This window comes from Oncorhynchus masou, chromosome 12 (assembly GCF_036934945.1).
Source record: "Oncorhynchus masou masou isolate Uvic2021 chromosome 12, UVic_Omas_1.1, whole genome shotgun sequence".
Classification (NCBI taxonomy): domain Eukaryota; kingdom Metazoa; phylum Chordata; class Actinopteri; order Salmoniformes; family Salmonidae; genus Oncorhynchus; species Oncorhynchus masou.
The window spans coordinates 36179403-36205485 of NC_088223.1; the positions used below are offsets into that span (position 1 = coordinate 36179403).

The 26083-nt window shown below is 40.4% G+C and overlaps 1 protein-coding gene across 1 annotated transcript; it reads left to right on the plus strand.

Annotated features, from left to right (window-relative positions):
- The first annotated feature begins 12681 nt into the window (after positions 1 to 12681).
- Positions 12682 to 24011, plus strand: LOC135549087 (chitin synthase chs-2-like). Its single transcript, XM_064979147.1, has 19 exons — positions 12682 to 12766; positions 12934 to 13069; positions 14111 to 14299; positions 15645 to 16678; positions 16765 to 16860; positions 16962 to 17120; positions 17852 to 18026; positions 18198 to 18299; positions 18423 to 18564; positions 18996 to 19196; positions 19293 to 19577; positions 19727 to 19906; positions 20085 to 20490; positions 20870 to 20907; positions 21293 to 21357; positions 21543 to 21653; positions 22590 to 22804; positions 22996 to 23077; positions 23234 to 24011. Exons 1-19 carry the CDS (start codon positions 12708 to 12710, stop codon positions 23294 to 23296), a joined length of 3738 nt encoding a protein of 1245 aa, XP_064835219.1. The 5' UTR covers positions 12682 to 12707; the 3' UTR covers positions 23297 to 24011.
- The last annotated feature ends 2072 nt before the right edge of the window (positions 24012 to 26083 follow it).

A 26083-nucleotide genomic window follows, 5' to 3' on the forward strand; every position in this document is an offset into this window, starting at 1 on the left:
CAGGAATAAATACACCTGCTCCTGTCTTCCCATTCATTGTATCCTTTGAACCATCTGTATACGCTGCAAGACAAGAATAAAACTGATGACTAATATATTGATCCACTATTATTCCTACATTCTCTTCACAACAGTTTATTTTCTATCAGGCTAAGATCAACATGTTGTCACGCCCTGACCATAGAGAACCTTTTTATTCTCTATTTTGGTTAGGTTGGGGTGTGACTAGGGTGGGCAATCTAGGATGTTTTTTTCTATGTTGGCCTGGTACGGTTCACAATCAGAGGCAGCTGTTTATCGTTGTGTCTGATTGGGGATCATATTTAAGCAGCCATTTCTCCACTGTTTTGTGGGATCTTGTTTCTGTGTAGTTGCCTGTGAGCACTGCTTGAGTTTCACACCGTTTTTTTTTGTTCGGTTCTCTTATAATAAAAAGATGTTGACCCGATTCCACGCTGCGATTTGTTCTGAGCTTGATTACAACGACGAACGTGACACATGGTCTTATAAAACCACTGTGGCACATTTCCTATTTCCACAGCTGGCCCTTTAACAATCTGAGTCCATATTCATCAACCCTTTTTCCAATCTCTGGGCCAAAACCCCTCTTGATATTGTCCCTATTCCCAGCAGTCTGGATGATCTACCATACTACCCTTCAGTCTTGCCCAGTATGCCAGGGCTAGTGGCATTTCCCCAGCATCTACTTGTAAAACCTCAACCTGTGTTTTTAATGCACCATCGCACATGAGTGCCCTCACTTGCATCCTATCAGGGCGCAACAGTGATGTAAAAGCTGCAGAATCATACAAAGCACCCATAATCTATGGATCACATCAAAGTACAATACATAGTCAGTAAAGGTTACTTATCTGCCTATCCCCAATCATGACCAACTATTGTCATAAGATTAAATGTAAGGAAGTATTCAGTCTCAATACATATGTAAGTCTCCATGTAAGCTTTTCATCAAACCATAGCCCCAAATACTTCAATTATCTTACCCTTTCCAACCTGGGTGCTATTTTAGACAAATAGAAACGTATATATTGAGTTGTGTCACGGGGAGCGGAACAGTTGAACCCAAGAGCAGTCTCAGACGAGGCGACTGGGATGAGGAAACCAAGGTATTTATTGAAACATGGGGGGAAGATTGAGTGCAGGCCAGGGGAAGCTCAAGCGGGTTGCTGGAAACCAGGTGAGGAGGCTGAGGCTGGAGCGAGAGGTGTGGGGACAGGGTAAGCAGGTCTGGAGGGGAATCCAAGGGATCGTAGAGTGGGGAATCCAGGACAGAGTAGCAGGACTGCCGAGAAGTCGGAATGGAGACGGGTCAGAGTGGGCAGAACTGTAGTGGAGAGGAAGACGGGCACAACAGGAACAAACAGCTAGAAACATGGACTGACTGAGCAGAGATTACGATCTGGCAGTGTGGAAGTGGCAGGACTGAGTATTTATAGAGGTCTTGGAACAGGTATAGAGATTATGGAACAGGTTGCAGCTGGTGGGGATGTGCTCTGACTCCAGCACACCTGTCTCCGCCCACACACACACACACACAGAGGGAGAGATCACTGAGGGACTGGCGGCAGGTCAAGGAGAATCCGGATGAGCATTATGAAAGTACTGTATACAGCCTAATATTTCCAAAACCGTAAATCAATCAAATCAATTCACTTTTTGATGGAATAATAAAATAACTTTATTAGATGGAGTGATTTCTGACTGAGATAGGTATAAAAATAGTTCCAGTAATCTCGGCGTGAGGAAATAAAAGCATGTATAAGTTTCTCCAGATCAGTGACTGAGATAGAAGACTTGACTTTAGCTATATTTCTTGGATAATTAAAGCAGGATTGGAAAACCTTTTTTACATGCAGCTTTTGGTCAGGGTCAAAGAAGACAAAACGGTTTCTGCCCATAATCTTTACATTTGTGGAGAAATTACCAAGGTTATCTGCTATCTGAGTGTCAGCAAGGTGGGGGCCAAACGCAACAACACCAGATTTATCATTGAGCTCGAGACAATTGTCAGACATCCAACATCTGATGTCAGAAAAACACTTGTGAAGGGCAGCTACGCCTACTTGGTCACTGGGTCTGATTAGGAAGCAGAGCTGTGTTATCCGCATAGCGGTGAAACTGAAAGTTATGATTGAGGATGAGGTCACCAAGGTGAAGCATATACAGGGAAAAAGTCACATTGCTGCATACTTTAGGGGTGAGCATGCCAGTAATGCATTTGTAATTAGTGAGTGTGTGCTCCTACCTGGAAGACATGTAATGTCCTGCCATGCGAGGGTTTCTAGGGGAAATCCTCACCTCTCTATTCCTTAATATTTATCACTGCCTACCTTTTGAGTTGGGTGGATATAATAATAATAACTTTATTTGTAAAGCGCTTTTCAATACAAGTAACAAAGTGATTCACATCATAAAATAACCTTTTAAAATGTATTTTGTATTTATTTCACCTTTATTTAACCAGATTAGCTAGTTGAGAACAAGTTCTCATTTGCAACTGCGACCTGGCCAAGATAAAACAAAGCAGTGCGACACAAACAACAAAACAGAGTTACACATGGAATAAACAAGCATACATTCAATAACACAATAGAAAAAGAAAGTCTATAAACTGTGTGTGTAAATGGCGTGAAGAAGTATGCAATAAATAGACCATAGTAACGAAGTAATTACAATTTAGCAGATTAACACTGGAGTGATGAGCAGATGATGATGTGCCAGTAGAGAGACTGGTGTGCAAAATAGCAGAAAGTAAATAAAGACAGTATGGGAATGAGGTAGGTAGATTGGATGGGTATTTACTATGTACAGCTGCAGTGATCGGTGAGCTGGTCAGATAGCTGATGTTTAAAGTTAGTGAGGGAAATATAAGTCTCCAGTGATTTTTGGAATTGGCTCCAGTCACTGGCAGCAGAGAACTGTAAGGAAAGGTGGCCAAAGTAGGTGTTGGCTTTGGGGATGACCAGTGAGATATACCTGCTAGAGCGCATGCTGCGGGTTGGTGTTGTTATAGTGACCAGTGAGCTGAGATAAGGCGGAGCTTTACCTAGCATAGACTTATAGATGATCTGGAGCCAGTGGGTCTGGCGGGCGAACATGCAGCGAGGGCCAGCCGACTAGAGCATACAGGTCGCAGTGGTGGGTGGTATAAGGGGCGTTGGTAACAAAACAACATACAAGTACTAACAAAGAAACAAAAACAAGGGGAAAATTAAAAAGACGGCTAATTAAAACCATACATTCAAATCGTACATTAAATGCATCTGTATAAAAGTGTGTATTCAGCATGGATATAAAAAGAGGCTCTGAATCTGCAAGCCTGATCTCCTCTGGCAGACCGTTCCTAAGTCTAGGGGCCCGAATGGCAAATACCCGGTCTCATTTAGTTTTCAACCAAGACTATGGAATGGTCAACAGTGCAGTGCCAAAGGATCTCCGACTGTGTCCTGGCTTTTAAAATATATTCTAAAAGTCCTGGTGTCGAGCTGCAGCCTTTTGAACTAACTTTAGATTATGGAGTGATTTCTGACTGAGATAGGTATGAAAAGACTTACAGTAATCTAGGCGTGAGGAAATAAAAGCATGTATAAGTTTCTCCAGATCAGTGACTGAGATAGAAGACTTGACTTTAGCTATATTTCTTGGATAATTAAAGCAGGATTGGAAAACCTTTTTTACATGCAGCTTTTGGTCAGGGTCAAAGAAGACAAAACGGTTTCTGCCCATAATCTTTACATTTGTGGAGAAATTACCAAGGTTAACTGCTATCTGAGTTTCAGCAAGATGGGGGCCAAACGCAACAACACCAGATTTTTATCATTGAGCTCGAGACAATTGTCAGACATCCAACATCTGATGTCAGAAAAACACTTGTGAAGGGCAGCTACACCTACTTGGTCACTGGGTCTGATTAGGAAGCAGAGCTGTGTTATCCGCATAGCGGTGAAACTGAAAGTTATGATTGAGGATGAGGTCACCAAGGTGAAGCATATACAGGGAAAAAGTCACATTGCTGCATACTTTAGAGGTGAGCATGCCAGTAATGCATTTGTAATTAGTGAGTGTGTGCCCCTACCTGGAAGACATGTAATGTCCTGCCATGCGAGGGTTTCTGGGGGAAATCCTCACCTCTCTATTCCTTAATATTTATCACTGCCTACCTTTTGAGTTGGGTGGATATAATAATAATAACTTTATTTGTAAAGCGCTTTTCAATACAAGTAACAAAGTGATTCACATCATAAAATAACCTTTTAAAATGTATTTTGTATTTATTTCACCTTTATTTAACCAGATTAGCTAGTTGAGAACAAGTTCTCATTTGCAACTGCGACCTGGCCAAGATAAAACAAAGCAGTGCGACACAAACAACAAAACAGAGTTACACATGGAATAAACAAGCATACATTCAATAACACAATAGAAAAAGAAAGTCTATAAACTGTGTGTGTAAATGGCGTGAAGAAGTATGCAATAAATAGACCATAGTAACGAAGTAATTACAATTTAGCAGATTAACACTGGAGTGATGAGCAGATGATGATGTGCCAGTAGAGAGACTGGTGTGCAAAATAGCAGAAAGTAAATAAAGACAGTATGGGAATGAGGTAGGTAGATTGGATGGGTATTTACTATGTACAGCTGCAGTGATCGGTGAGCTGGTCAGATAGCTGATGTTTAAAGTTAGTGAGGGAAATATAAGTCTCCAGTGATTTTTGGAATTGGCTCCAGTCACTGGCAGCAGAGAACTGTAAGGAAAGGTGGCCAAAGTAGGTGTTGGCTTTGGGGATGACCAGTGAGATATACCTGCTAGAGCGCATGCTGCGGGTTGGTGTTGTTATAGTGACCAGTGAGCTGAGATAAGGCGGAGCTTTACCTAGCATAGACTTATAGATGATCTGGAGCCAGTGGGTCTGGCGGGCGAACATGCAGCGAGGGCCAGCCGACTAGAGCATACAGGTCGCAGTGGTGGGTGGTATAAGGGGCGTTGGTAACAAAACAACATACAAGTACTAACAAAGAAACAAAAACAAGGGGAAAATTAAAAAGACGGCTAATTAAAACCATACATTCAAATCGTACATTAAATGCATCTGTAATAAAAGTGTGTATTCAGCATGGATATAAAAAGAGGCTCTGAATCTGCAAGCCTGATCTCCTCTGGCAGACCGTTCCTAAGTCTAGGGGCCCGAATGGCAAATACCCGGTCTCATTTAGTTTTCAACCAAGACTATGGAATGGTCAACAGTGCAGTGCCAAAGGATCTCAGACTGTGTCCTGGCTTTTAAAATATACTCTAAAAGTCCTGGTGTCGAGCTGCAGCATTTTGAACTAACTTTAGATTATGGAGTGATTTCTGACTGAGATAGGTATGAAAAGACTTACAGTAATCTAGGCGTGAGGAAATAAAAGCATGTATAAGTTTCTCCAGATCAGTGACTGAGATAGAAGACTTGACTTTAGCTATATTTCTTGGATAATTAAAGCAGGATTGGAAAACCTTTTTTACATGCAGCTTTTGGTCAGGGTCAAAGAAGACAAAACGGTTTCTGCCCATAGTCTTTACATTTGTGGAGAAATTACCAAGGTTATCTGCTATCTGAGTGTCAGCAAGGTGGGGGCCAAACGCAACAACACCAGATTTTTATCATTGAGCTCGAGACAATTGTCAGACATCCAACATCTGATGTCAGAAAAACACTTGTGAAGAGCAGCTACGCCTACTTGGTCACTGGGTCTGATTAGGAAGCAGAGCTGTGTTATCCGCATAGCGGTGAAACTGAAAGTTATGATTGAGGATGAGGTCACCAAGGTGAAGCATATACAGGGAAAAAGTCACATTGCTGCATACTTTAGGGGTGAGCATGCCAGTAATGCATTTGTAATTAGTGAGTGTGTGCTCCTACCTGGAAGACATGTAATGTCCTGCCATGCGAGGGTTTCTGGGGGAAATCCTCACCTCTCTATTCCTTAATATTTATCACTGCCTACCTTTTGAGTTGGGTGGATATAATAATAATAACTTTATTTGTAAAGCGCTTTTCAATACAAGTAACAAAGTGATTCACATCATAAAATAACCTTTTAAAATGTATTTTGTATTTATTTCACCTTTATTTAACCAGATTAGCTAGTTGAGAACAAGTTCTCATTTGCAACTGCGACCTGGCCAAGATAAAACAAAGCAGTGCGACACAAACAACAAAACAGAGTTACACATGGAATAAACAAGCATACATTCAATAACACAATAGAAAAAGAAAGTCTATAAACTGTGTGTGTAAATGGCGTGAAGAAGTATGCAATAAATAGACCATAGTAACGAAGTAATTACAATTTAGCAGATTAACACTGGAGTGATGAGCAGATGATGATGTGCCAGTAGAGAGACTGGTGTGCAAAATAGCAGAAAGTAAATAAAGACAGTATGGGAATGAGGTAGGTAGATTGGATGGGTATTTACTATGTACAGCTGCAGTGATCGGTGAGCTGGTCAGATAGCTGATGTTTAAAGTTAGTGAGGGAAATATAAGTCTCCAGTGATTTTTGAATTGGCTCCAGTCACTGGCAGCAGAGAACTGTAAGGAAAGGTGGCCAAAGTAGGTGTTGGCTTTGGGGATGACCAGTGAGATATACCTGCTAGAGCGCATGCTGCGGGTTGGTGTTGTTATAGTGACCAGTGAGCTGAGATAAGGCGGAGCTTTACCTAGCATAGACTTATAGATGATCTGGAGCCAGTGGGTCTGGCGGGCGAACATGCAGCGAGGGCCAGCCGACTAGAGCATACAGGTCGCAGTGGTGGGTGGTATAAGGGGCGTTGGTAACAAAACAACATACAAGTACTAACAAAGAAACAAAAACAAGGGGAAAATTAAAAGACGGCTAATTAAAACCATACATTCAAATCGTACATTAAATGCATCTGTAATAAAAGTGTGTATTCAGCATGGATATAAAAAGAGGCTCTGAATCTGCAAGCCTGATCTCCTCTGGCAGACCGTTCCTAAGTCTAGGGGCCCGAATGGCAAATACCCGGTCTCATTTAGTTTTCAACCAAGACTATGGAATGGTCAACAGTGCAGTGCCAAAGGATCTCCGACTGTGTCCTGGCTTTTAAAATATATTCTAAAAGTCCTGGTGTCGAGCTGCAGCCTTTTGAACTAACTTTAGATTATGGAGTGATTTCTGACTGAGATAGGTATGAAAAGACTTACAGTAATCTAGGCGTGAGGAAATAAAAGCATGTATAAGTTTCTCCAGATCAGTGACTGAGATAGAAGACTTGACTTTAGCTATATTTCTTGGATAATTAAAGCAGGACTGGAAAACCTTTTTTACATGCAGCTTTTGGTCAGGGTCAAAGAAGACAAAACGGTTTCTGCCCATAATCTTTACATTTGTGGAGAAATTACCAAGGTTAACTGCTATCTGAGTTTCAGCAAGATGGGGGCCAAACGCAACAACACCAGATTTTTATCATTGAGCTCGAGACAATTGTCAGACATCCAACATCTGATGTCAGAAAAACACTTGTGAAGGACAGCTACGCCTACTTGGTCACTGGGTCTGATTAGGAAGCAGAGCTGTGTTATCCGCATAGCGGTGAAACTGAAAGATATGATTGCAGATGATGTCACCAAGGTGAAGCATATACGGGGAAAAAGTCACATTGCTGCATACTTTAGGGATGAGCATGCCAGTAATGCATTTGTAATTAGTGAGTGTGTGCTCCTACCTGGAAGACATGTAATGTCCTGCCATGCGAGGGTTTCTGGGGAAATCCTCACCTCTCTATTCCTTAATATTTATCACTGCCTACCTTTTGAGTTGGGTGGATATAATAATAATAACTTTATTTGTATAGCGCTTTTCAATACAAGTAACAAAGTGATTCACATCATAAAATAACTTTTTAAAATGTATTTTGTATTTATTTCACCTTTATTTAACCAGATTAACTAGTTGAGAACAAGTTCTCATTTACAACTGTGACCTGGCCAAGATAAAGCAAAGCAGTGCGACACAAACAACAACACAGAGTTACACATGGAATAAACAAGCATACATTCAATAACACAATAGAAAAAAGACAGTCTATAAACTGTGTGTGTAAATGGCGTGAAGAGGTATTCAATAAATAGACCATAGTAGCGAAGTAATTACAATTTAGCAGATTAACACTGGAGTGATAAATGAGCAGATGATGATGTGCCAGTAGAGATACTGGTGTGCAAAATAGCAGAAAGTAAATAAAGACAGTATGGGAATGAGGTAGGTAGATTGGGTGGTTATTTACTATGTACAGCTGCAGCGATCGGTGAGCTGCTCAGATAGCTGATGTTTAAAGTTAGTGAGGGAAATAGAAGTCTCCAGCTTCAGCGATTTTTGGAATTCGCTCCAGTCACTGGCAGCAGAGAACTGGAAGGAAAGGAGTTGTTGGCTTTGGGGATGACCAGTGAGATATACCTGCTAGAGCGCGTGCTGCGGCTTGGTGTTGTTATCATGACCAGTGAGCTGAGATAAGGCGGAGCTTTACCTAGCATAGACTTATAGATGACCTGGAGCCAGTGGGTCTGGCGGGCGAACATGCAGCGAGGGCCAGCCGACTAGAGCATACAGGTCGCAGTGGTGGGTGGTATAAGGGGCGTTGGTAACAAAACAACATACAAGTACTAACCAAGAAACAAAAACAAGGGGAAAATTAAAAAGACGGCTAATTAAAACCATACATTCAAATCGTACATTAAATGCATCTGTATAAAAGGGTGTCTTCAGCATGGATATAAAAAGAGGCTCTGAATCTGCAAGCCTGATCTCCTCTGGCAGACCATTCCAACGTCTAGGGGCCCGAATGGCAAATACCCGGGCTCCTTTCGTTTTCAACCTAGACTATGGAATGGTCAACAGTGCACTGCCAAAGGATCTCAGGCTGTGTCCTGGCTTTTAAAATATATTCTAAAAGTGACTGGTAGCCAGTGTAGAGAAGATAAAATGGGTGTGATGTGGCTCCATTTCCTGGTGCCGAGCTGCAGCATTTTGAACTAACTTTAGACGATGGAGTGATTTCGGACTGAGATAGGTATGAAAAGACTTGAGTGAGTGTGTGCCCCTACCTGGAAGACATGTAATGTCCTGCCATGCGAGGGTTTCTGGGGGAAATTTTCTTAAAACATTTTAAAAAATCCAACCAAAGGTGTGTTGCCATCAAAATGACTTGTTGCGGATGAAAAGCTGGCACGTTATGAGTAGAATGACCACATGTCCCGAATTGTGTGTGTCAGTACCACATTTTGGCCCCTTTGTTCAAACACCACTCATTTAGAAAAAAGGTTAATTCGTCCCATATTTCAGTCAGACATTCCAACCGGACTCCTTAAGTCACATTGAGCTTATGAATATATATATATATATATTCTGTATCATAAGGATGTGGTACTGGTGATGTTAAACTCTTCATTGAGATCTGATATTCTGCGAAGGCGCAAGACAAAATGTACTGTAGGCCAATATCATAGGCCTAACTTCAACAAATCACATTTCTAAAATCCTTTAGGCATACATTCCAGTTAAACTTGGAGAGGACAGTTAGGCCTAACTACATACAAAAAGAGAGTGCTTCTGGTAAAGAGCTACAAAGTAAGTAAATAGCTCTATTAAAAAGTATCCCTTCCTATGTGTTTTACATTCCCTGAGCTTGGTCTGTGTGCGCTGACCATATTACCGTCACACTGGCACTGCAGCAAAATTCTATGTGACCATTGAGTCACGTTAATCCATTTTATGCACTGGATATGTGTTAGTAGTACCCAACTCGCTAATGATAATAAGGGGGACGCTAATAGCCTGGTATTCATGGCTCTATTGTCCCTCTAACCACTCTGACGTCAATGCTGATGCAATCGAAAATCACATCAAAACAGTATGTGCTTTTAAAACTCACCTCACTGTGATTGATCAATTTTGAAACGGTTGAAACTGAGTGGAAAACATAGTAGTTGTGGATGTAGTTTCAAAGCCTAACACAACTAAATGGACATTGCTTTCTAAGGTGATGATTAATTCAAAACACCCATGTGCATAGGCCTATATATGAACCCAAGCCCAAAAAATAAAAGCTGAATTTAAATAATGATTGTGCTTTTATACAATACATAGCCTACCTCATATTACAGATGGCAGAAATACATAAAAAAAATACTGATTTAAGATATCTTTGGTACATAATTGGTCTAGCCCAAATTAAACAAATTCAGTTAGCCTACAACTATAGTGAATTTGTATTGGATTTTTAGCTACAATATATCTCACCACCGTGCATTTCCATATTTTCCCCTCTCTCCTTCATTCCTTTCTTCATCGTGCAGAGAGAGGGGCTGTCAACAGTTTCATGAAATATGTTTAGTAGAGAAAGTTCCCGAACAGTTTTCCCAAATGTAGCACTGGGTAGCTGCAGAAACAGGGTTGAAGAGCCCATGGCATACAGAGTCTTGGTGGAATCAGCTGTCGAGCAGCAAAATAACCGGAGTAACCTACCTGACATGAGTAAAATGAACCGCAGGAAAGTGGACCCCGTTCGCTATTCGAGTGCATAAGGATGACATGTCTTTTTACTCTTGCCCCTGTTCCTGCCCATTTGATAATGGGCCATTCTCAATTTAAACTAATTTGACATATTATATAGTAAAGATAATATTAAATTGAGAATAGTCTAATAGGTGAAAATATGATCACTTGATAAGAGAACAGCTTGTTTAAAATGATCACGTTTACGCTCAACAAAGCCACTTCATATGCCTCCAGAATGGGAAGTATATCCTTTATATTTTATTCAGCAAAGTTAAATTCTATTCTTCTTACTATAAAATTATAGTAAGAATTATATAATATAAAATAATGGTACAGGATTTAAAAGCATATCTTGTCTTAAAAAAAGTACTTTTATTTAACTAGTCAAGTCAGTTAAGAACAAATTCTTATTTAGAATGGTGGCCTACCCTGGATGACCCTGGGCCAATTGTGTGCCGCCATATGGGACTACCAATCACAGATGTTTGTGATTCAGCCTGGAATTGAACCAGGGTCTTTAGTGACGCCTCTAGCACTGAGATGCAGTGCCTTAGACCGCTGCGCCACTCGGGAGACCAAAATATTGTCTTGTTAATTAACAGTGAATTACCGTGAGACCGGCAGTCTTTTGCATGACAATATCCAGGTGGCAACATTTCAGTACTGCCACAGCCATACCTGAGGTCAATCAGAAATGTTGGCCATATATTCCCATATTTTAATTTATACAGCAACAAATGTGGTCTTCAATTTCTGCATCTCCAAATGTTGCACTAGGCTAAAGAAAAGGCTAGGTGCGCTTCAATTATCTCATTTGGTGCTATTCCTACCACAATGGGGAAACCACAATTAAACGTTGTTTCCTGCCACATACAATTCTAGGAATTGTTGATGAGACATTCCAGTCATGCCACTCTTCTGTGTTACGTAGTGGGATACGGACTGGACCGGTCGTTACTCACCCATTAAATGTTCTACTCAGTGGAATGCTTTGGATGTCAAGGAAGATTATGAGCATGCATGATGATGATGATACTGATCAGAGGCTGATTCATCTGTTATCAAGACATACTACTTAGGTTTATTTATCCTAAATCTTCCAATTGAGATGAAAAACTCTATTTATGGGAGACGTGACAAGAGAGCATCAAATCTTTACAATAAACAATGGTGCAAAAACAACTGTGGTGGTGCAATCTAATAGGTAAAAACTGTGAGGCCATGGAGACATGGTAGCTCTTTGAAAAGGGTAGGCTATGACTGTCAGAAAATAGACAAATGTCTACCAAACAAACACCAATGCATTTCGGCTGACTTCATCAGGGGGAAAGGTTTGAATACAACTTTTACGTCCTGATGTAGGCAGATACCAAGCCAAAACATGTCGGTGTTTGTTTTCCATGTTGTTTAGATTTCTACCGAAATGCCAGGACAATAAAGGCTTTTTACATCAACAAGTTTATCCCTCCATTTTCTTCAAGAGTGCATTGATGTGAAAAATAAGCCTCACAATAAATTGTTCTACTTGTTTCAAAGAAAAAGGGTGACCATTATCCCTTTTGTTTTAAATGGTGGCCATTATCCCTTTTGTTTTAAATGGTGGCCATTATCCCTTTTGTTTTAAATGGTGGCCATTATCCCTTTTATTTTAAATGGTGGCCATTATCCCTTTTATTTTAAATGGTGGCCATCATCCCTTTTATTTTAAATGGTGGCCATCATCCCTTTTGTTTTAAATGGTGGCCATCATCCCTTTTGTTTTAAATGGTGGCCATCATCCCTTTTGTTTTAAATGGTGGCCATTATCCCTTTTGTTTTAAATGGTGGCCATTATCCCTTTTATTTTAAATGGTGGCCATCATCCCTTTTGTTTCAAGTGGTGGCCATTATCCCTTTTGTTTTAAATGGTGGCTAACCCTACCACTAAACCCTCCCCACACTATGCTTATTGGCTTAACCCCATGCACCTGACTCATGCCCTAACCTTACCTAACACGCATCCCCTCAATAAGGAAGTTGGAAAAGTTCAGCTGAAACTACCTTCACCCTGATGACATGCACATTTCTACCCACACCCAGACTGCACTATAAATATAAGCCTGGTGGATTCTAATGTATGCATGCATACAAACAGCACAAATATGGACGAGATTAACATGGATGAAGAGCATGTTCTCAGGTAATTCACCATAGTACCAATTGTTTTACTCTGCTAAATTGATGCTCTATCTAAATGTAATTTGTGATTTTAAGAAAGTCAAGTTTGAGTAGGGTTCATTTGGAGTTAAATAATTATTCCATAACCACAGTTCATTTTCAACCTTCACTTTTCTCTCTGCCTTTTAGGAGATCTTGGGATGTGGGAAAAGATGTCCCTGTCATCCAGAATGAACAGACATCCCGAAAACTAGTGACACTTCTGCAATGGCTTTCCTTCTTCATTGTTGCCCTTCTTGTATTTGCTCTTGCCATATTTAGTAAGGTAAGATGTTTTGGTTTATTGGAAGGATATCTGTTTGCAACTACAAAACTATTGGTAAAACTTTACATTTAAGGAGCCGTTAAGAGGATTGCAAAGGATTTAGAAGTAGTTAGAACAGTTCATTATTACATAATATGTAGCTCATAAATCATTGAAAACAGTTACACTGTAACTCATAAACACGTAAATCGATTGATTGATTTTATTTGCCAGTAATAAAAATCCATATACACTCAGAACGTGCATTTTAAAAACATGACAGCGATAGCACAGTGCTTGTTGCAAAATGTATTACATACATACTTTAAGTAGATACATTACATAGATACAGATATGAATATGGTTCTATTGTTCAATCATGGCCAGCTTTTGACATAAAAAAAATGAAGTTATGGTCAGAAAAGCTTTAAGCTGCTGTGGTAGTTTGTGTCACTCAAAAGCCCTGGTATAAAAAAAAAAATGTTTTAATGTTTAGTCAGTCATTATCCAGTCTCTAGCTCTGGTGTTGAATTGTTGGACACCTCTAAAAGTAATTAGATAGGTACCTGGGCGCTGAGTCAGTAATAGTTGGGTACCATACCAAATTGGGATTAATACATCCCTTATCTCTACAGAAAGCTAGCCTAGATGATTAAAACGCTTGGCCTGCTGATGATGGAATTGTCATTTGGGGTGTTTGTCAAGAGTGAGCTTTATGTGCTAAAGCATACCTTTTTATAAATTATTCATAAATGATGTATTAATTAAATAATAACTGGCTATAAACTGGCTTATAAAGCGGTCTCACAGATCTATGTCTACACAACACACGCAATCTATCCACCTTATTTTAATTAACCTTTATTTTCACAGGGAAGTCCCCATTGAGACCATGTCTCTTCAGCATTGGAGCCCTGCTTCACGCAATCTTGTCAGATTACAAAACTGTGTATTTATTATCTTTGTACATGTTTTTTTAACAACTAATTTGAGTCGTAAATATCAAGTCTTGAAGACTTCCCAATACTATCCCAATTTTATATCTCTATTATTTCTTTGCAGGGATCCTTTCTGCTCCTGATAACACTGTCAAGTAATGCCACCGATACAGTCCCAGCTGACCAAAAGCCATGCGTCCTCCTCAGTGTCAGCTGTACAGTGATTGCGCCAAGTGTCTTGCTCCTCGTCAAAAGCGTGTGGAAAATATTCTTCAAAGACTCAGAGAAACCATCAAGGATTACGATTGTGTGGGTAAGCACCAGATGTTCAAAATGTTCATGATTTATTATTGTTCCCCTAGATGACGTATCAGGGACAGATCTGTTAACTTGTTTTGTCTTAGTGAGCAGTGCCAGTAGATTGAGCCAGGTTCACGTCCTTTAGTTTGGGAATGAAGATTAGATGCTGCAGGGGAGCGTAGGAAAATGTTTCCCTTTTAAAGCTAAAGGGATAGTGTGCTGGGTTTTACCGCTATCTTAATCATTTTCTTACCTTGAGAGATGTTTTGTTTGTCCGTGTGCTTTTGTAAAATGGCTTAATGATTACATTTGTATGTTAAAATACTGACAATTTGTGAAAACACTGTCGTAAAGTTTCGGCTTAAAATTACAAATCATTGTATGTTAAAGGGGAAAAGCATTGGAGGGGTAACATCTCCAGCCCTGTCATAAAAAAATTAAGTCTACACTGTTTTAAGATGGTCAAACCATGGATCACATTTAGCTATTTGATTTGGATTTTTAGGACACTTTAGGCATAATTTTTAAATGCATTTATTATATATATATATATATATATATATATATTATTTATTTATTTATATATATATATATTATTTATTTATTTATATATATATATATATATATATATTTATTTATATATATATTTATTTATATATATATATATATATAGCTCTGCCACCTTCCACTGCAGATGTGTAAGAGCAATATCGGTGTCAGGGCTATGGGTACTGGTGAAAAGAGTCAGGCACAGGAGAGCTGAGATGCGTGGACAAGGTGAACATACCGGTACCACTAAACACACGGGCATAATAACACAACCCGGCAAGAAAATAACCAGCCGTCAGTCACAGCCTGAACATATCAATAAACATGCACACAAACATGTGGGAAACAGAGGGCTAAATAATTAACATGTAATTGGGGAATAGAAACCAGGTGTGTAGAAAACAAAGACAAAACAAATGGAAAATGAAATGTGGATCGGCGATGGCTAGAAGAACGATGACGTCGACCGCCGAACGCCGCCCGAACAAGGAGAGGAGCCAACTTCAGTAGAAGTCGTGACAATCGGTGGATGCGGTGGATTGAGATCCAATGCAAAAAAACAGAACTGTATCTCTAGTTTAAACTGACAGATTGTTATGGGAATTGTTTTACTATGCTAATTAGATTCCGCAGGCGTGGACATCGACCTTTGGGGTTAAGCCCAGATCGTTGTATTTCCTTTTTTGTTTTTTAGGAACAGTATGGGTTATATTATGTTAGTTTCCCTCAGAATATTTTTCATCCTTTAGCATTACATTTGCTTGCATTTAATGATAATATTGTAATTCTGATAATGTACAATTTTCCAGGTGCTGGGTGTCGAATTCCTCGTGTCGCTGGGGACAGCGGTTCTCACTATTGTTGCCATGCCATTCTTCGGCATTGTGACCAATGTGTCGATGCTGAACAGCATCAGCATTCTGTCCTCCATCTTCCAGGTGGGCGCTCAGTGCATTGCGAGGGAGAGGAAGCGATTCATAGTGCCCCCACTCATCTCATTAGTCCTCATACTGTCAGGCTACGTGCTCTTCATCCTCAGTTACCAACTGAAAGAAGATAGAGGGATGAACATCTGGATCGGATTGGCAATAATGGGGACCATCTTTGTCTCGCTGAACTGGTGGGAGAACTACAGCACCCTCTTCAAAAGCTCCTTCCTGAACAGTATATCCAAAGATATAGCGAAGTGCAGGAATGTGGTGAACATCCTCTCTAGTCTGGTCCGGATTATGGTCACTGCAGCCGTGGTCGGGGCATACATCCCTCTGTCTGGCAGAGTCTGGTCATCGGTGACATCAGTTCCAGGAGATGTGAGGTTGGTGATCCTGATCTTGGTGGCCGTCCAGATAGTGTCCTCCGCTCTGTGCCATTGGTTCGTGGTGGTGGCTTGCAAAATGCACGCCCTGCGGCGAAGCTTCTTGTTACCCATGTACCTGGCCTCGTTAGGTGTTCTGGCAGCGTTCGTCGCTCCTGTCATTATCTTCTTCCAGAATTCAAGTGACTCCAGAGGTGCTAACTACACCATCACAGAGTACTGCAATGATATCACATATGGCAGGGGCCTAAGCGGCGATGCTTTCTGGTTTGAGAGGCTAGTCAGGGACATCACCCATACCCTCTGTCCCCAGCACATGACCGACCTAACAGAAATGGGCCTCTTGGGAGGCTCTGCACTCTGCTGGTGGTTGGGTTGGATGCTGTGCACAATGCACATCTGGTTCCTCCAGCTTCAGCGCATCGAGAGGACACAGAGTCTGTTTGTGCGGAGGATGTACGAGGGGCCCTTTCTGGAACAGTCCATGCTGCTCAACACGCGTTTTGAGATTCAGAAGAAGAAAACAATGTAAGATTATTGCAAATTCTGTGGAGGGTGGGTAGAGTTTTGTATGCATGTGCACGAGAGAAAGTGTCAAATTACGATTTCTCCAGCCACAGGCAAACTGACCCAGTCACAGTGTACCTGTGTGCAACAATGTGGCATGAGAGCTATGACGAAATGATGAAAATGATCATCTCAATGTTCAGGTACAGTCTGACGTTTTTACATGGTTGAGAACGACACAATTGGCAGAGTTAGCAGCTTTTTAATGCATATGATGTGTTTTTAAAATTTGTTTCTTTACCAGACTGGACAAATACAGGCCAAGGAAAGACACCAACAATGATGTGAGCTTCGAGTCTCACATTTACTTTGATGATGCTTTTAAAGACGTGAAAGGTAGTAAAGGCCGGCATGTGAACGAATACGCAGAGGACCTGGTGGAGGTTATCCGAGAGGTTTACAAGTAAGCAGTGTAACAAATGTTCACAAATGATGATTCAATGCGCACAAAATTAACTGCATATATACTCGATGTAATATTTAATCTGTAAAGAACTGAATACACGATAAGTATGATATCATAATATAGATGTACTAGAAAAAAACAAGACATTTATCAAGAATAAGTTTTTTTTTTAAATTAACCACATATTCCTCTGAAAACCACCAGGGGATGCTCTACCCACATTCTCCACCACTCCAAAACGCCATCAATGTCATTGTTTGTTAAAGTGTGGAGAACCAGGAGAACTGGAATGATGACCAAACTAAAGATTGTAATAAGTCTTACGCAATCAGGAATGTCATTTTTGTCCAAGTAGAAAACAAACACAGCCAGTAGGGAAAAACATGTTTAAAAAAGGGTCAAAAGTTGAGCCTAAAGTAAGCCTAAAAACCTAATGAGACATTCCATGACAATGTCATCAGCGTAAATTGTCACTTCAGGGAACTTACATAGTTGACATCTCCTCTGACAGCAGACAGGTGCTGGATTGAGGCCAAAGCGCATTTGGTGTAGTGAATAATACCTGCATGTGTCAAAGCAGCGAGTTTGGTCCCCACTGCTGGGGTGCTCAGTGTGCTAATGTAACTCAATCCCAGCACTGCTAACCCAGTGTACACTGCAGATTTAACAGTACGGGTGAGAATAATAATGTACATAAACTTTCCCTCATTTCATCCTTTGAACCTCAGTATCTTCAATGAGAAGGATTCATGCATCTTCAAAGAGAGCCCACCCCTTCAATGCCAGAGGATCCTGCACACCCCTTATGGAGGTCGACTGGAGTACACCCTTCCTAATCACAACCTGCTGATGGTGCACTTTAAGGACAAGCTACTGATCCGCCACAAGAAGAGATGGTCTCAGGTGAGACAACGCTGTCAATATACAGTTTACCACGTGTCTGTGATTTCAATTGTGATTGTACAATCACGACGCTACGATTCCATTGAACGTGATATACCTGAATTAAAGTCGGATGATGAAGTTGAATTAGACATGAAACCACAGACTTGATTAGTTCACTCACTGTTACAGATTATGTACTTGTACTACATTCTCGGCTGGCGACTCACCAGGAAGTATTTCGAGAAGTTTGAGCAGGGTGAAGATGAGCAAGTGCTGGGGGAAAAGATGATGGTAAACAGCACAAACAATTATTTATTATAATTCTAGCATCCTGACTTGGATAAATTGTTGTCCTATTATTGTTATACTGTATATTACATAGGAAATGGGACTGATACTCTTGTATTTTGTTAGAAAGAGAAGGACAGTACCTACCTCCTGGCTTTGGATGGGGACACCGACTTCCAGCCCTATGCTGTAATGCTCCTAATAGATCGGCTGAAACTTTATCCACGTGTGGGTGCGGCATGTGGGAGGATTCACCCGACAGGCACAGGTAGGTAAAGCTTTCGTGTGAATCGTAATAGGAATCAAAGGATTGTTCGGGAGATGTCATATCTAATAGACAGCCACAACTGAACAATGTACCCGGATCATCTTTTTGGTTTAATTGTTTATTGGATGTACTCACCAACCAAGACTATTTCAGTTTAAGTTTGAGTGCAATGGTACCTGCTTTTTTCACTATATTTACCCGGGCCTAAATCAATATTGTATGTGAACACTATATGTACAGTTAGGGTATAATATACATCATTTATGGCCTCTATTATACAGATATCTACTCAGGTTCTATGGTCGAATGGAATAAAATGTTTTTAAAGTACATTCATAACACTTTTTACAATATAACACTAGACATAAAAGGCACGAATATACACTATGGTGTGCTATCCCACGTCGGATCATTCTGTTATATTGCCCCAGGTCCTATGGTATGGTATCAGAAGTTTGAGTATGCGGTGGGCCACTGGCTTCAGAAGACTGCAGAGCACGTGTTTGGTAGCGTGCTCTGCAGCCCCGGCTGCTTCAGTCTGTTCAGGGGCACAGCCCTCATGGACGACAACGTCATGAAGAGATACACCACTAAGGCCACGGAGGCTAGCCACTACGTACAGTACGATCAAGGTAAATCTTTATTCCTGGACAACAGTCACTCAAAGAACAGAGCTACTTGTCTGTGTAGTACTCTCGTCTACAGTACCTCCCTCTGCTCTGTTACAGGTGAAGACCGCTGGCTGTGCACTCTCCTGCTGCAGCAGGGCTGGAGGGTGGAGTACAACGCTGCGTCTGACGCCTACACCAACGCCCCCCAGGACTTCAAGGAGTTCTATAACCAGCGTCGGCGCTGGGGGCCCTCCACCATGGCCAACACCATCGATCTGCTGGGCTCAGGGTCTCTGACCTCCCAGAGGAACAGCTCCATCTCCAAACCCTTCATCCTCTACCAGATTCTCAGCATGGCCGCCTCCATCCTAGGCCCGGCCACAATCTGCCTAATGATCTCAGGTATCCACGGCAACCTGCCTGTCAGGGGCCTCATACAGCTCTAGCTTTGGGGTAGTTTGTTGTTGGAATGTAACAGGATACAAACATTTTGTAAACCGAAGGAAGAGGAATATTGTTCATAATAGTTCTGGTCCTTTCTCTTTTTTTAGGAAGCTTGTCGTTCATACTAGACATCGATCCCAACGTTGCTTTGGTCCTTGCAACAGTGCCCCCTGTGGTGTACCTGTTGCTGTGCTTCAAGCTGAAATCGGACACACAGATCGCCATAGCAGCCGTCATGAGTGTCTTGTACGCTTTCCTCATGATAGGAACCGCTTTGTCCATCGTAGGTAAATGATGACACTAGACTAGGACTTCATCTCAATCAACATAAAGTAGAACCTCGAATACAAACCTCAGCGTTACGGACTGACCGTTCAACGTAATGGGCAAGATCAAACTGGGACATTCATTAAATACAAAACGTCAATTCTTTGTCATTATGTTAACTATCTCTGTTCATCTCAGGTGCTATGGTTGAGCAGCAAACCATTTGGACTCCTAGCGGCCTGTTTATCATAGGCCTGGTGCTGATGAACATCATCACAGCAGCGCTCCACCCCAAGGAGTTCCATCTGGTCGTCTACGGCCTCCTGTACTTCATCTCTATCCCCAGTGGCTACCTCCTGCTGACCATCTACTCCATGGTCAACATGAACAATGTGTCCTGGGGCACTCGGGAGACAGGTGTCCAAGTCGCTGCACCACCACCAGCCAAGGCCATCACACAGCGCATCCTACAGGCCAAGTGCTGCAAGTTTCTCTGCTGGGACAGTGGAAAAGTGGCAGACCAGAATGGTCAGTTGCCAGAAACAGTTGTGTTGGGTAATGAGCCAAAGGTGAACCCTAATCTGACCTCTCAGGACAATAACAGGTATTTACATTTTGAGTGTCTGGAGTGTTTACATGATTTCACCACTTCTGTGTAAACCGTAAGCATAGTATTTGGATCTGTATTTGTTTTCGAAGCATAACTCCAATATACTGTACTACGTGCTAAGTAAAATAATTGACAGGTACCAATTCAATGATAAGTCTTATACTCCAAGGCTATATGTGGCATTCCACAAGGCTCCGTTTCGGGAGTGATTCATTATTTGCATACACAATATATTTACACAATATATTTTAATCTAGCGTCTTTAAATCTTTCTCTTAAAGTGTGTATTCTTCATTTTCTCCTATTTTGATGTGTGTATTGAGAAAGCTGTGTGGAATGCACACCAAATAATGTTTGATTTCTTTCAATCTAGGAATGTGGAATTCTGTTCTCATCAGTCTACTGAACAAAGTGAGTATATTTTTTAATAGATCTATTACAATCTTTCCACTGTGTGACTTTAAAGATGAAGACATTATGATATTATCTTACAAACGTGCGAAAGTAACACACACACACTTAGACTTCACCTAGTAACCTTTACTCTGCACACTGTGCCAACTATGTCCCCTCTTCATTGTACTGGTACTGATACTCCCTGTATGTAGCTCAATTGTAGTGTAGTTTATTTTGTTTTTCTTGTGGAAGTTACTATTTTATTTTATATATATTTTTTAACTGCATCGCTGGGAAAGGTTCATAACCAAGCATTTCTCTGTAAAGTTTACACCAGTTGTATTCGGCGCATGCGACTAATAAAATAATTAAGATTTGATGTGATTCTTTGTATCTACAGACTTTGTAACACAACTGCAGAAGAAGTCCTATGACTTCCCTCTAAATGAAGATTTTCTTGTGAAGGTAGATTTCCTATTCTGTTACCAACATAATATTATGAATGACATAAAAGCTACAAGATACATATAAAGTTGTCTAACCGCTTCACGTTGTTGGTATGTCACTATATCCAGAATCACATATGTTTCACTTATACACTGAAGATATCTGACTTGACTATTTAATAAGTGTCTCTTGGTGTGCTTCAGGAAGAGGAGGACTTTTGGAGAGAGCTCCAGAAGCTCTATTTGGAACCTCTGGCTGAGGATAAAGAAAAGCAGAAGAAAATCACAAATGACCTAAAGGAACTGAGAAACAAGGTATGCTGTATGCATAGCTCCTGTTTTGAGTGGGCGGTGCTGGGGGGGGGAATCCCCTTTATGATAAAGCATTGCATGCATCTATAAATCACATTTGAAGATGTAATCCGGAGTCAGATGTTTTATACAACAGCTTTCTGTGTGTTCTCTTTTTTACTCCCTCCGCATATTTGCAATCCAACGCCATAATTTTCTTCGTCTCCTTAGCTATCATACTCTGCTTCCACTGGGAATTCCACTGATCTCAAAACTGAGTCCTCCAGAAAGTGGAAAGCATTAGAGCTAGACATTTGCAGTTCTTCATGTTTTTCAAAAAAGGTGGATTAGAAAGGATTACCTACACATACTGAGCAGCTCATGTTATAGACAGAATCTTGCTACATGGCAGACCAATCCGAACTCATCTCTCGGCATGTCCAGCCCATACATTATCTCAGCCAATCACGGCTAGCGGGAAGGTTCCTGACTTTTTCCTTGGCCAAACCAACTAGGCTCGTAATTGAACAACTTTCTTAGTATTTACAAAATGCATACAAGTTTGTTATAAAGGCACATTAAAGTTCATATTCTGCCACAAAACACATTTTAGTAATGATGCGCAACATGACCTCCTGTGAAGTAATGATTATCAACATACGCCTTGTTTCCTGAAACAAGTTATTTTTTTTATTTTAGCTAAATTATTTCAATTTATCAGTGGGTGCTGCAACTCTTCTACTTCCCTGTGGCTATGGCTATGGCTGTATGCTGTCTTTTCATTTCAATGTACATGATATTAGCATGAAGTAGAAGGTGTAGTACTTTGTCTGTCTCTGGTATTAAAAAGATTGTTTCAATAACACTAAACTATCACTAGTTGGAGAAATCCACTGTCTGTGCATGCTTGCCTGTCTTGTTCATATCCCTTTAATTGAAACTCATCTCCTCTTCATACAGGTGACTTTTACCTTTTTCATCTGCAATGCAATGTGGCTGGTGGCAACGTTCACTCTTCAGGCCATTGGAACCTCAGTCACCATCAAAATCCCAAAATCCAATCTCAATCTGACTCAGACTAGGGAGTATCTATTTATCGATCCAGTAGGACTGATGTTCCTTTTGGGATTTGCATCCTTACTGCTGATCCAGTTCTTTGCCATGTTCTACCACAGGTGATTATTTAAATTAATTATGTATTTATTTTTTTATTTATAGGCAGTATCACCAAATTCTAAACCACATTTTCAAAATACTATTTTCTTAAAGTAATTTAGTTTGCCTTTATATTATGATAAATGAACCCATGAAGTCGTACCCATTTTATAGCTATTGTATGATTATTATTTTATTTTTGTTCCTTTAGAATTTACACTCTGATCCATTTCGTGGCATTTGTGAACACGGAGTCAAAGACTGAGGAAAGACAATCAGACGATGGCATGCAGGTAAATTAACATAATCTTATTGACGATGAAGAGGAAACATCTCGAAGGGCACAAAAGGAACTAACACTTTGTTTTCATTTTATATCATATCAATGGCGTTCCTGTTGGTGGATAACTAAAGATGTGTCTCTGTACCTTCTGACTCCAACTTCACAGAATCCTGTCATGCTGAAGAATCCAGCAGCAATCCAGCAACAAGGCCAAGAAACTCCAGTGTGAGGTCTTACTACTGAGTGTCCCTTAGTGGTAGCAGTTGCAGCTAAAATAGTAATAGGAGTCGGATACTGCAGTTTTGCGTTAGATGTTGCAGTTAGATATAGTAGTATTGAGGGAGAATGTTCCAAATAGTATAGATCATAGAGTATTTTTTGGATTTGATATAGTTAACCTTTGTTTAACCAGAAAAAGACCTGTGATGAACCTCTTTTGCGAGGGCAGTGTGAACATACAATACAAGAGCAAAGACGGGGACAAAACATTAAAAACAATTGCAGCGGTCAACAACATGTATTATAGCATAACGGAGTATAACAATTGAATGTGAGTTAAATCTCAGGGAAATGTGATATAATGTTCTCATATTGTGCTATTTCATGTGCGATCAATTTTTGTAGCGTGTAATCTTTGTGTGCTTTCCCTTTTTTTAATCAAATGCTTTGTTGTGAATCACTTCCTATTAGTATTTTGGTTAGCAGTTATACTTTGCCCTTTTGCGTGAAGCACTTTATCTATATATTGCACTGATATATAGAGATTTTTTTGTGGAGTTATGTTTGCTATGTATTTATTATGTAACTGAATAGAATGTATCATTTTTGTATTTTGTTGTTATTTAAGTAGGCAAGACAGTTAAGAACAAATTCTTATTTACAATTTATAAGCCCTCTCTACCGATAACATTGTGCTGTTTCATTCTGGCATCTGTATTCTAATCCATGCGTAATACAACTATATACATACCGTATTTCTCTCATAGTTTCTGTGTACGTCTGATTCATTTGATCAAAGTTTTGATTGAAGACAGATAACACCCGTGATGAGGGCGAATAGAATCGGATGCATGCTGGGTAGTAAGAGGATCGCTTAAAACCTCTCTGGGATATGTGAGACGGTAGCGTCCCACTTGGCCAAAAGCCAGAGAAAATGCAGAGCGCCAAATTCAAATAAATTCCTATAAAAATCTAACTTTCATGAAATCACACATGTAAGATACCAAATTAAAGCTACACGTGCTGTGAATCCAGCCAACATGTCAGATTTCAAAAAGGCTTTTTGGCGAAAGCAAATGATGCTATTATCTGAGGATAGCACCATAGTAAACAAAAGAGAGAAAACATTTCAACCCTGCAGGCGCAACACAAAACGCAGAAATATAAATCATGCCTTAACTTTGACAAGCTTCTTCTTTTGGCACTCCAATATGTCCCATAAACATCACAAATGGTCCTTTTGTTTCGATTAATTCCGTCCATATTTATCCAAAATGTCCATTTATTTGGCGCGTTTGATCCAGAAAAACACTGGTTCCAACTTGCGCAACGTGACTACAAAATATCTCAAAAGTGACCTGTAAACTTCGCCAAAACATTTCAAACTACTTTTGTAATGCAACTTTAGGTATTTTTTAGAGTAAATAATACATCAAATTGAAGACGGGATGATCTGTGTTCAATACAGGAAGAAAACAAACTGAAGCATGCTTTCTGGTCATGAGCCTCTATCAAACAGTACACATGAAGTGACCCTCGGTCAAGATGGCGGTACTTCTTCATTACACAAAGGAATAACCTCAACCAATTTCTAAAGACTGGTGACATCCAGTGGAAGCGGTAGGAACTCCAAGCAAGTCCCTTAAAAATCTGGATTCCCAATGAAAACTCATTGAAAAGAGGGTGACCTCAAAAAACAAACTCTGAATGGTTTGTCATCGGGGTTTCGCCTGCTACACAAGTTCTGTTAAACCCACAGACATGATTCAAACAGTTTTATAAACTTCAGAGTGTTTTCTATCCAAAACTACTAATAATATGCATATCTTATATTCTGGGGATGAGTAGCAGGCAGTTGAATTTGGGCATGCTTTTCATCCAAAATTCCAAATGCTGCCCACTATCCTAGATATGTTTTTAAAGGGGAATTTCACCTGGTGGGATCTGGGCTTTTTTTTTTTACATCATGTCTGAAGCATTTCTTGAACAGTGAGGGGGTGGGGTCTAAAAATGCATGTAGTCCTGCTTTGTGGCAGTTCGTGAAGGCTCTATGTTATACTGATCGGACTATACATTTTTACGGGTGTAGACATAGTTGTCCTTGTTTGTTCGATAAAGCCATTGTACGTCTTTCAATTATGTTCCTATCACTGGATTCATTGCTAAATATACAAGCAGACACATTTTACCCAGTCTCTGAAACACTACAACTTGGGATGGTCCTTGTTCTTTGTCCCCCAAGGCGGGCTTTTTTGAAAAGGAGGTGGACACTAATAACAATTCTTTGGGCACAACTGAAAGAACTGACCAGATGCAATGGCTTCAAGTGATTCCTCTCATCAACACAACTTAGACGATGGAACGTCTATTAGCTATATGGTGACATCCATGTTTCAACCGGAATATAGCGATGAGGATTTGAAACAAAGAGTTTAGATTTAGCTAACGTTAGTAGCTCAGCTACAGCTGATGCCAGCACCAAGAGGGCAGATGACAAATACGGTGCCTAGCTATTTATTTATAAGTAATTTTTCGTGTAAGCCACCTAGCTAACTTTAGTTTATCTACCGAAACCCATATTGTGCACTGCTGGCTAACATACTACTGTGTTACAGTGGGGGGAAATCAAATAACTTTACTGTTTGCTAATTTAGCTAACTAACCTCAAGGTGTGTGTATTTTGGCCAACTTACCTTCACCCTGTGCATGCTGGTGGAATCAGATTCTGTATCACCTACAACCAGGGCTCTAAAATGTTTATAGTCCATTAAAAACGTTTTAAAAAATATGTCTGGGA

Excerpts from the sequence above, each read along its gene's own strand:
- LOC135549087 (XM_064979147.1), top strand. The coding sequence starts at position 12,708 with ATGCATACAAACAGCACAAATATGGACGAGATTAACATGGATGAAGAG. Across the intron at positions 19,578-19,726 it reads AATCTGCCTAATGATCTCAG|GAAGCTTGTCGTTCATACTA; the intron begins GTATCCACGGCA and ends CTCTTTTTTTAG. Across the intron at positions 23,078-23,233 it reads AATCAGACGATGGCATGCAG|AATCCTGTCATGCTGAAGAA; the intron begins GTAAATTAACAT and ends CCAACTTCACAG.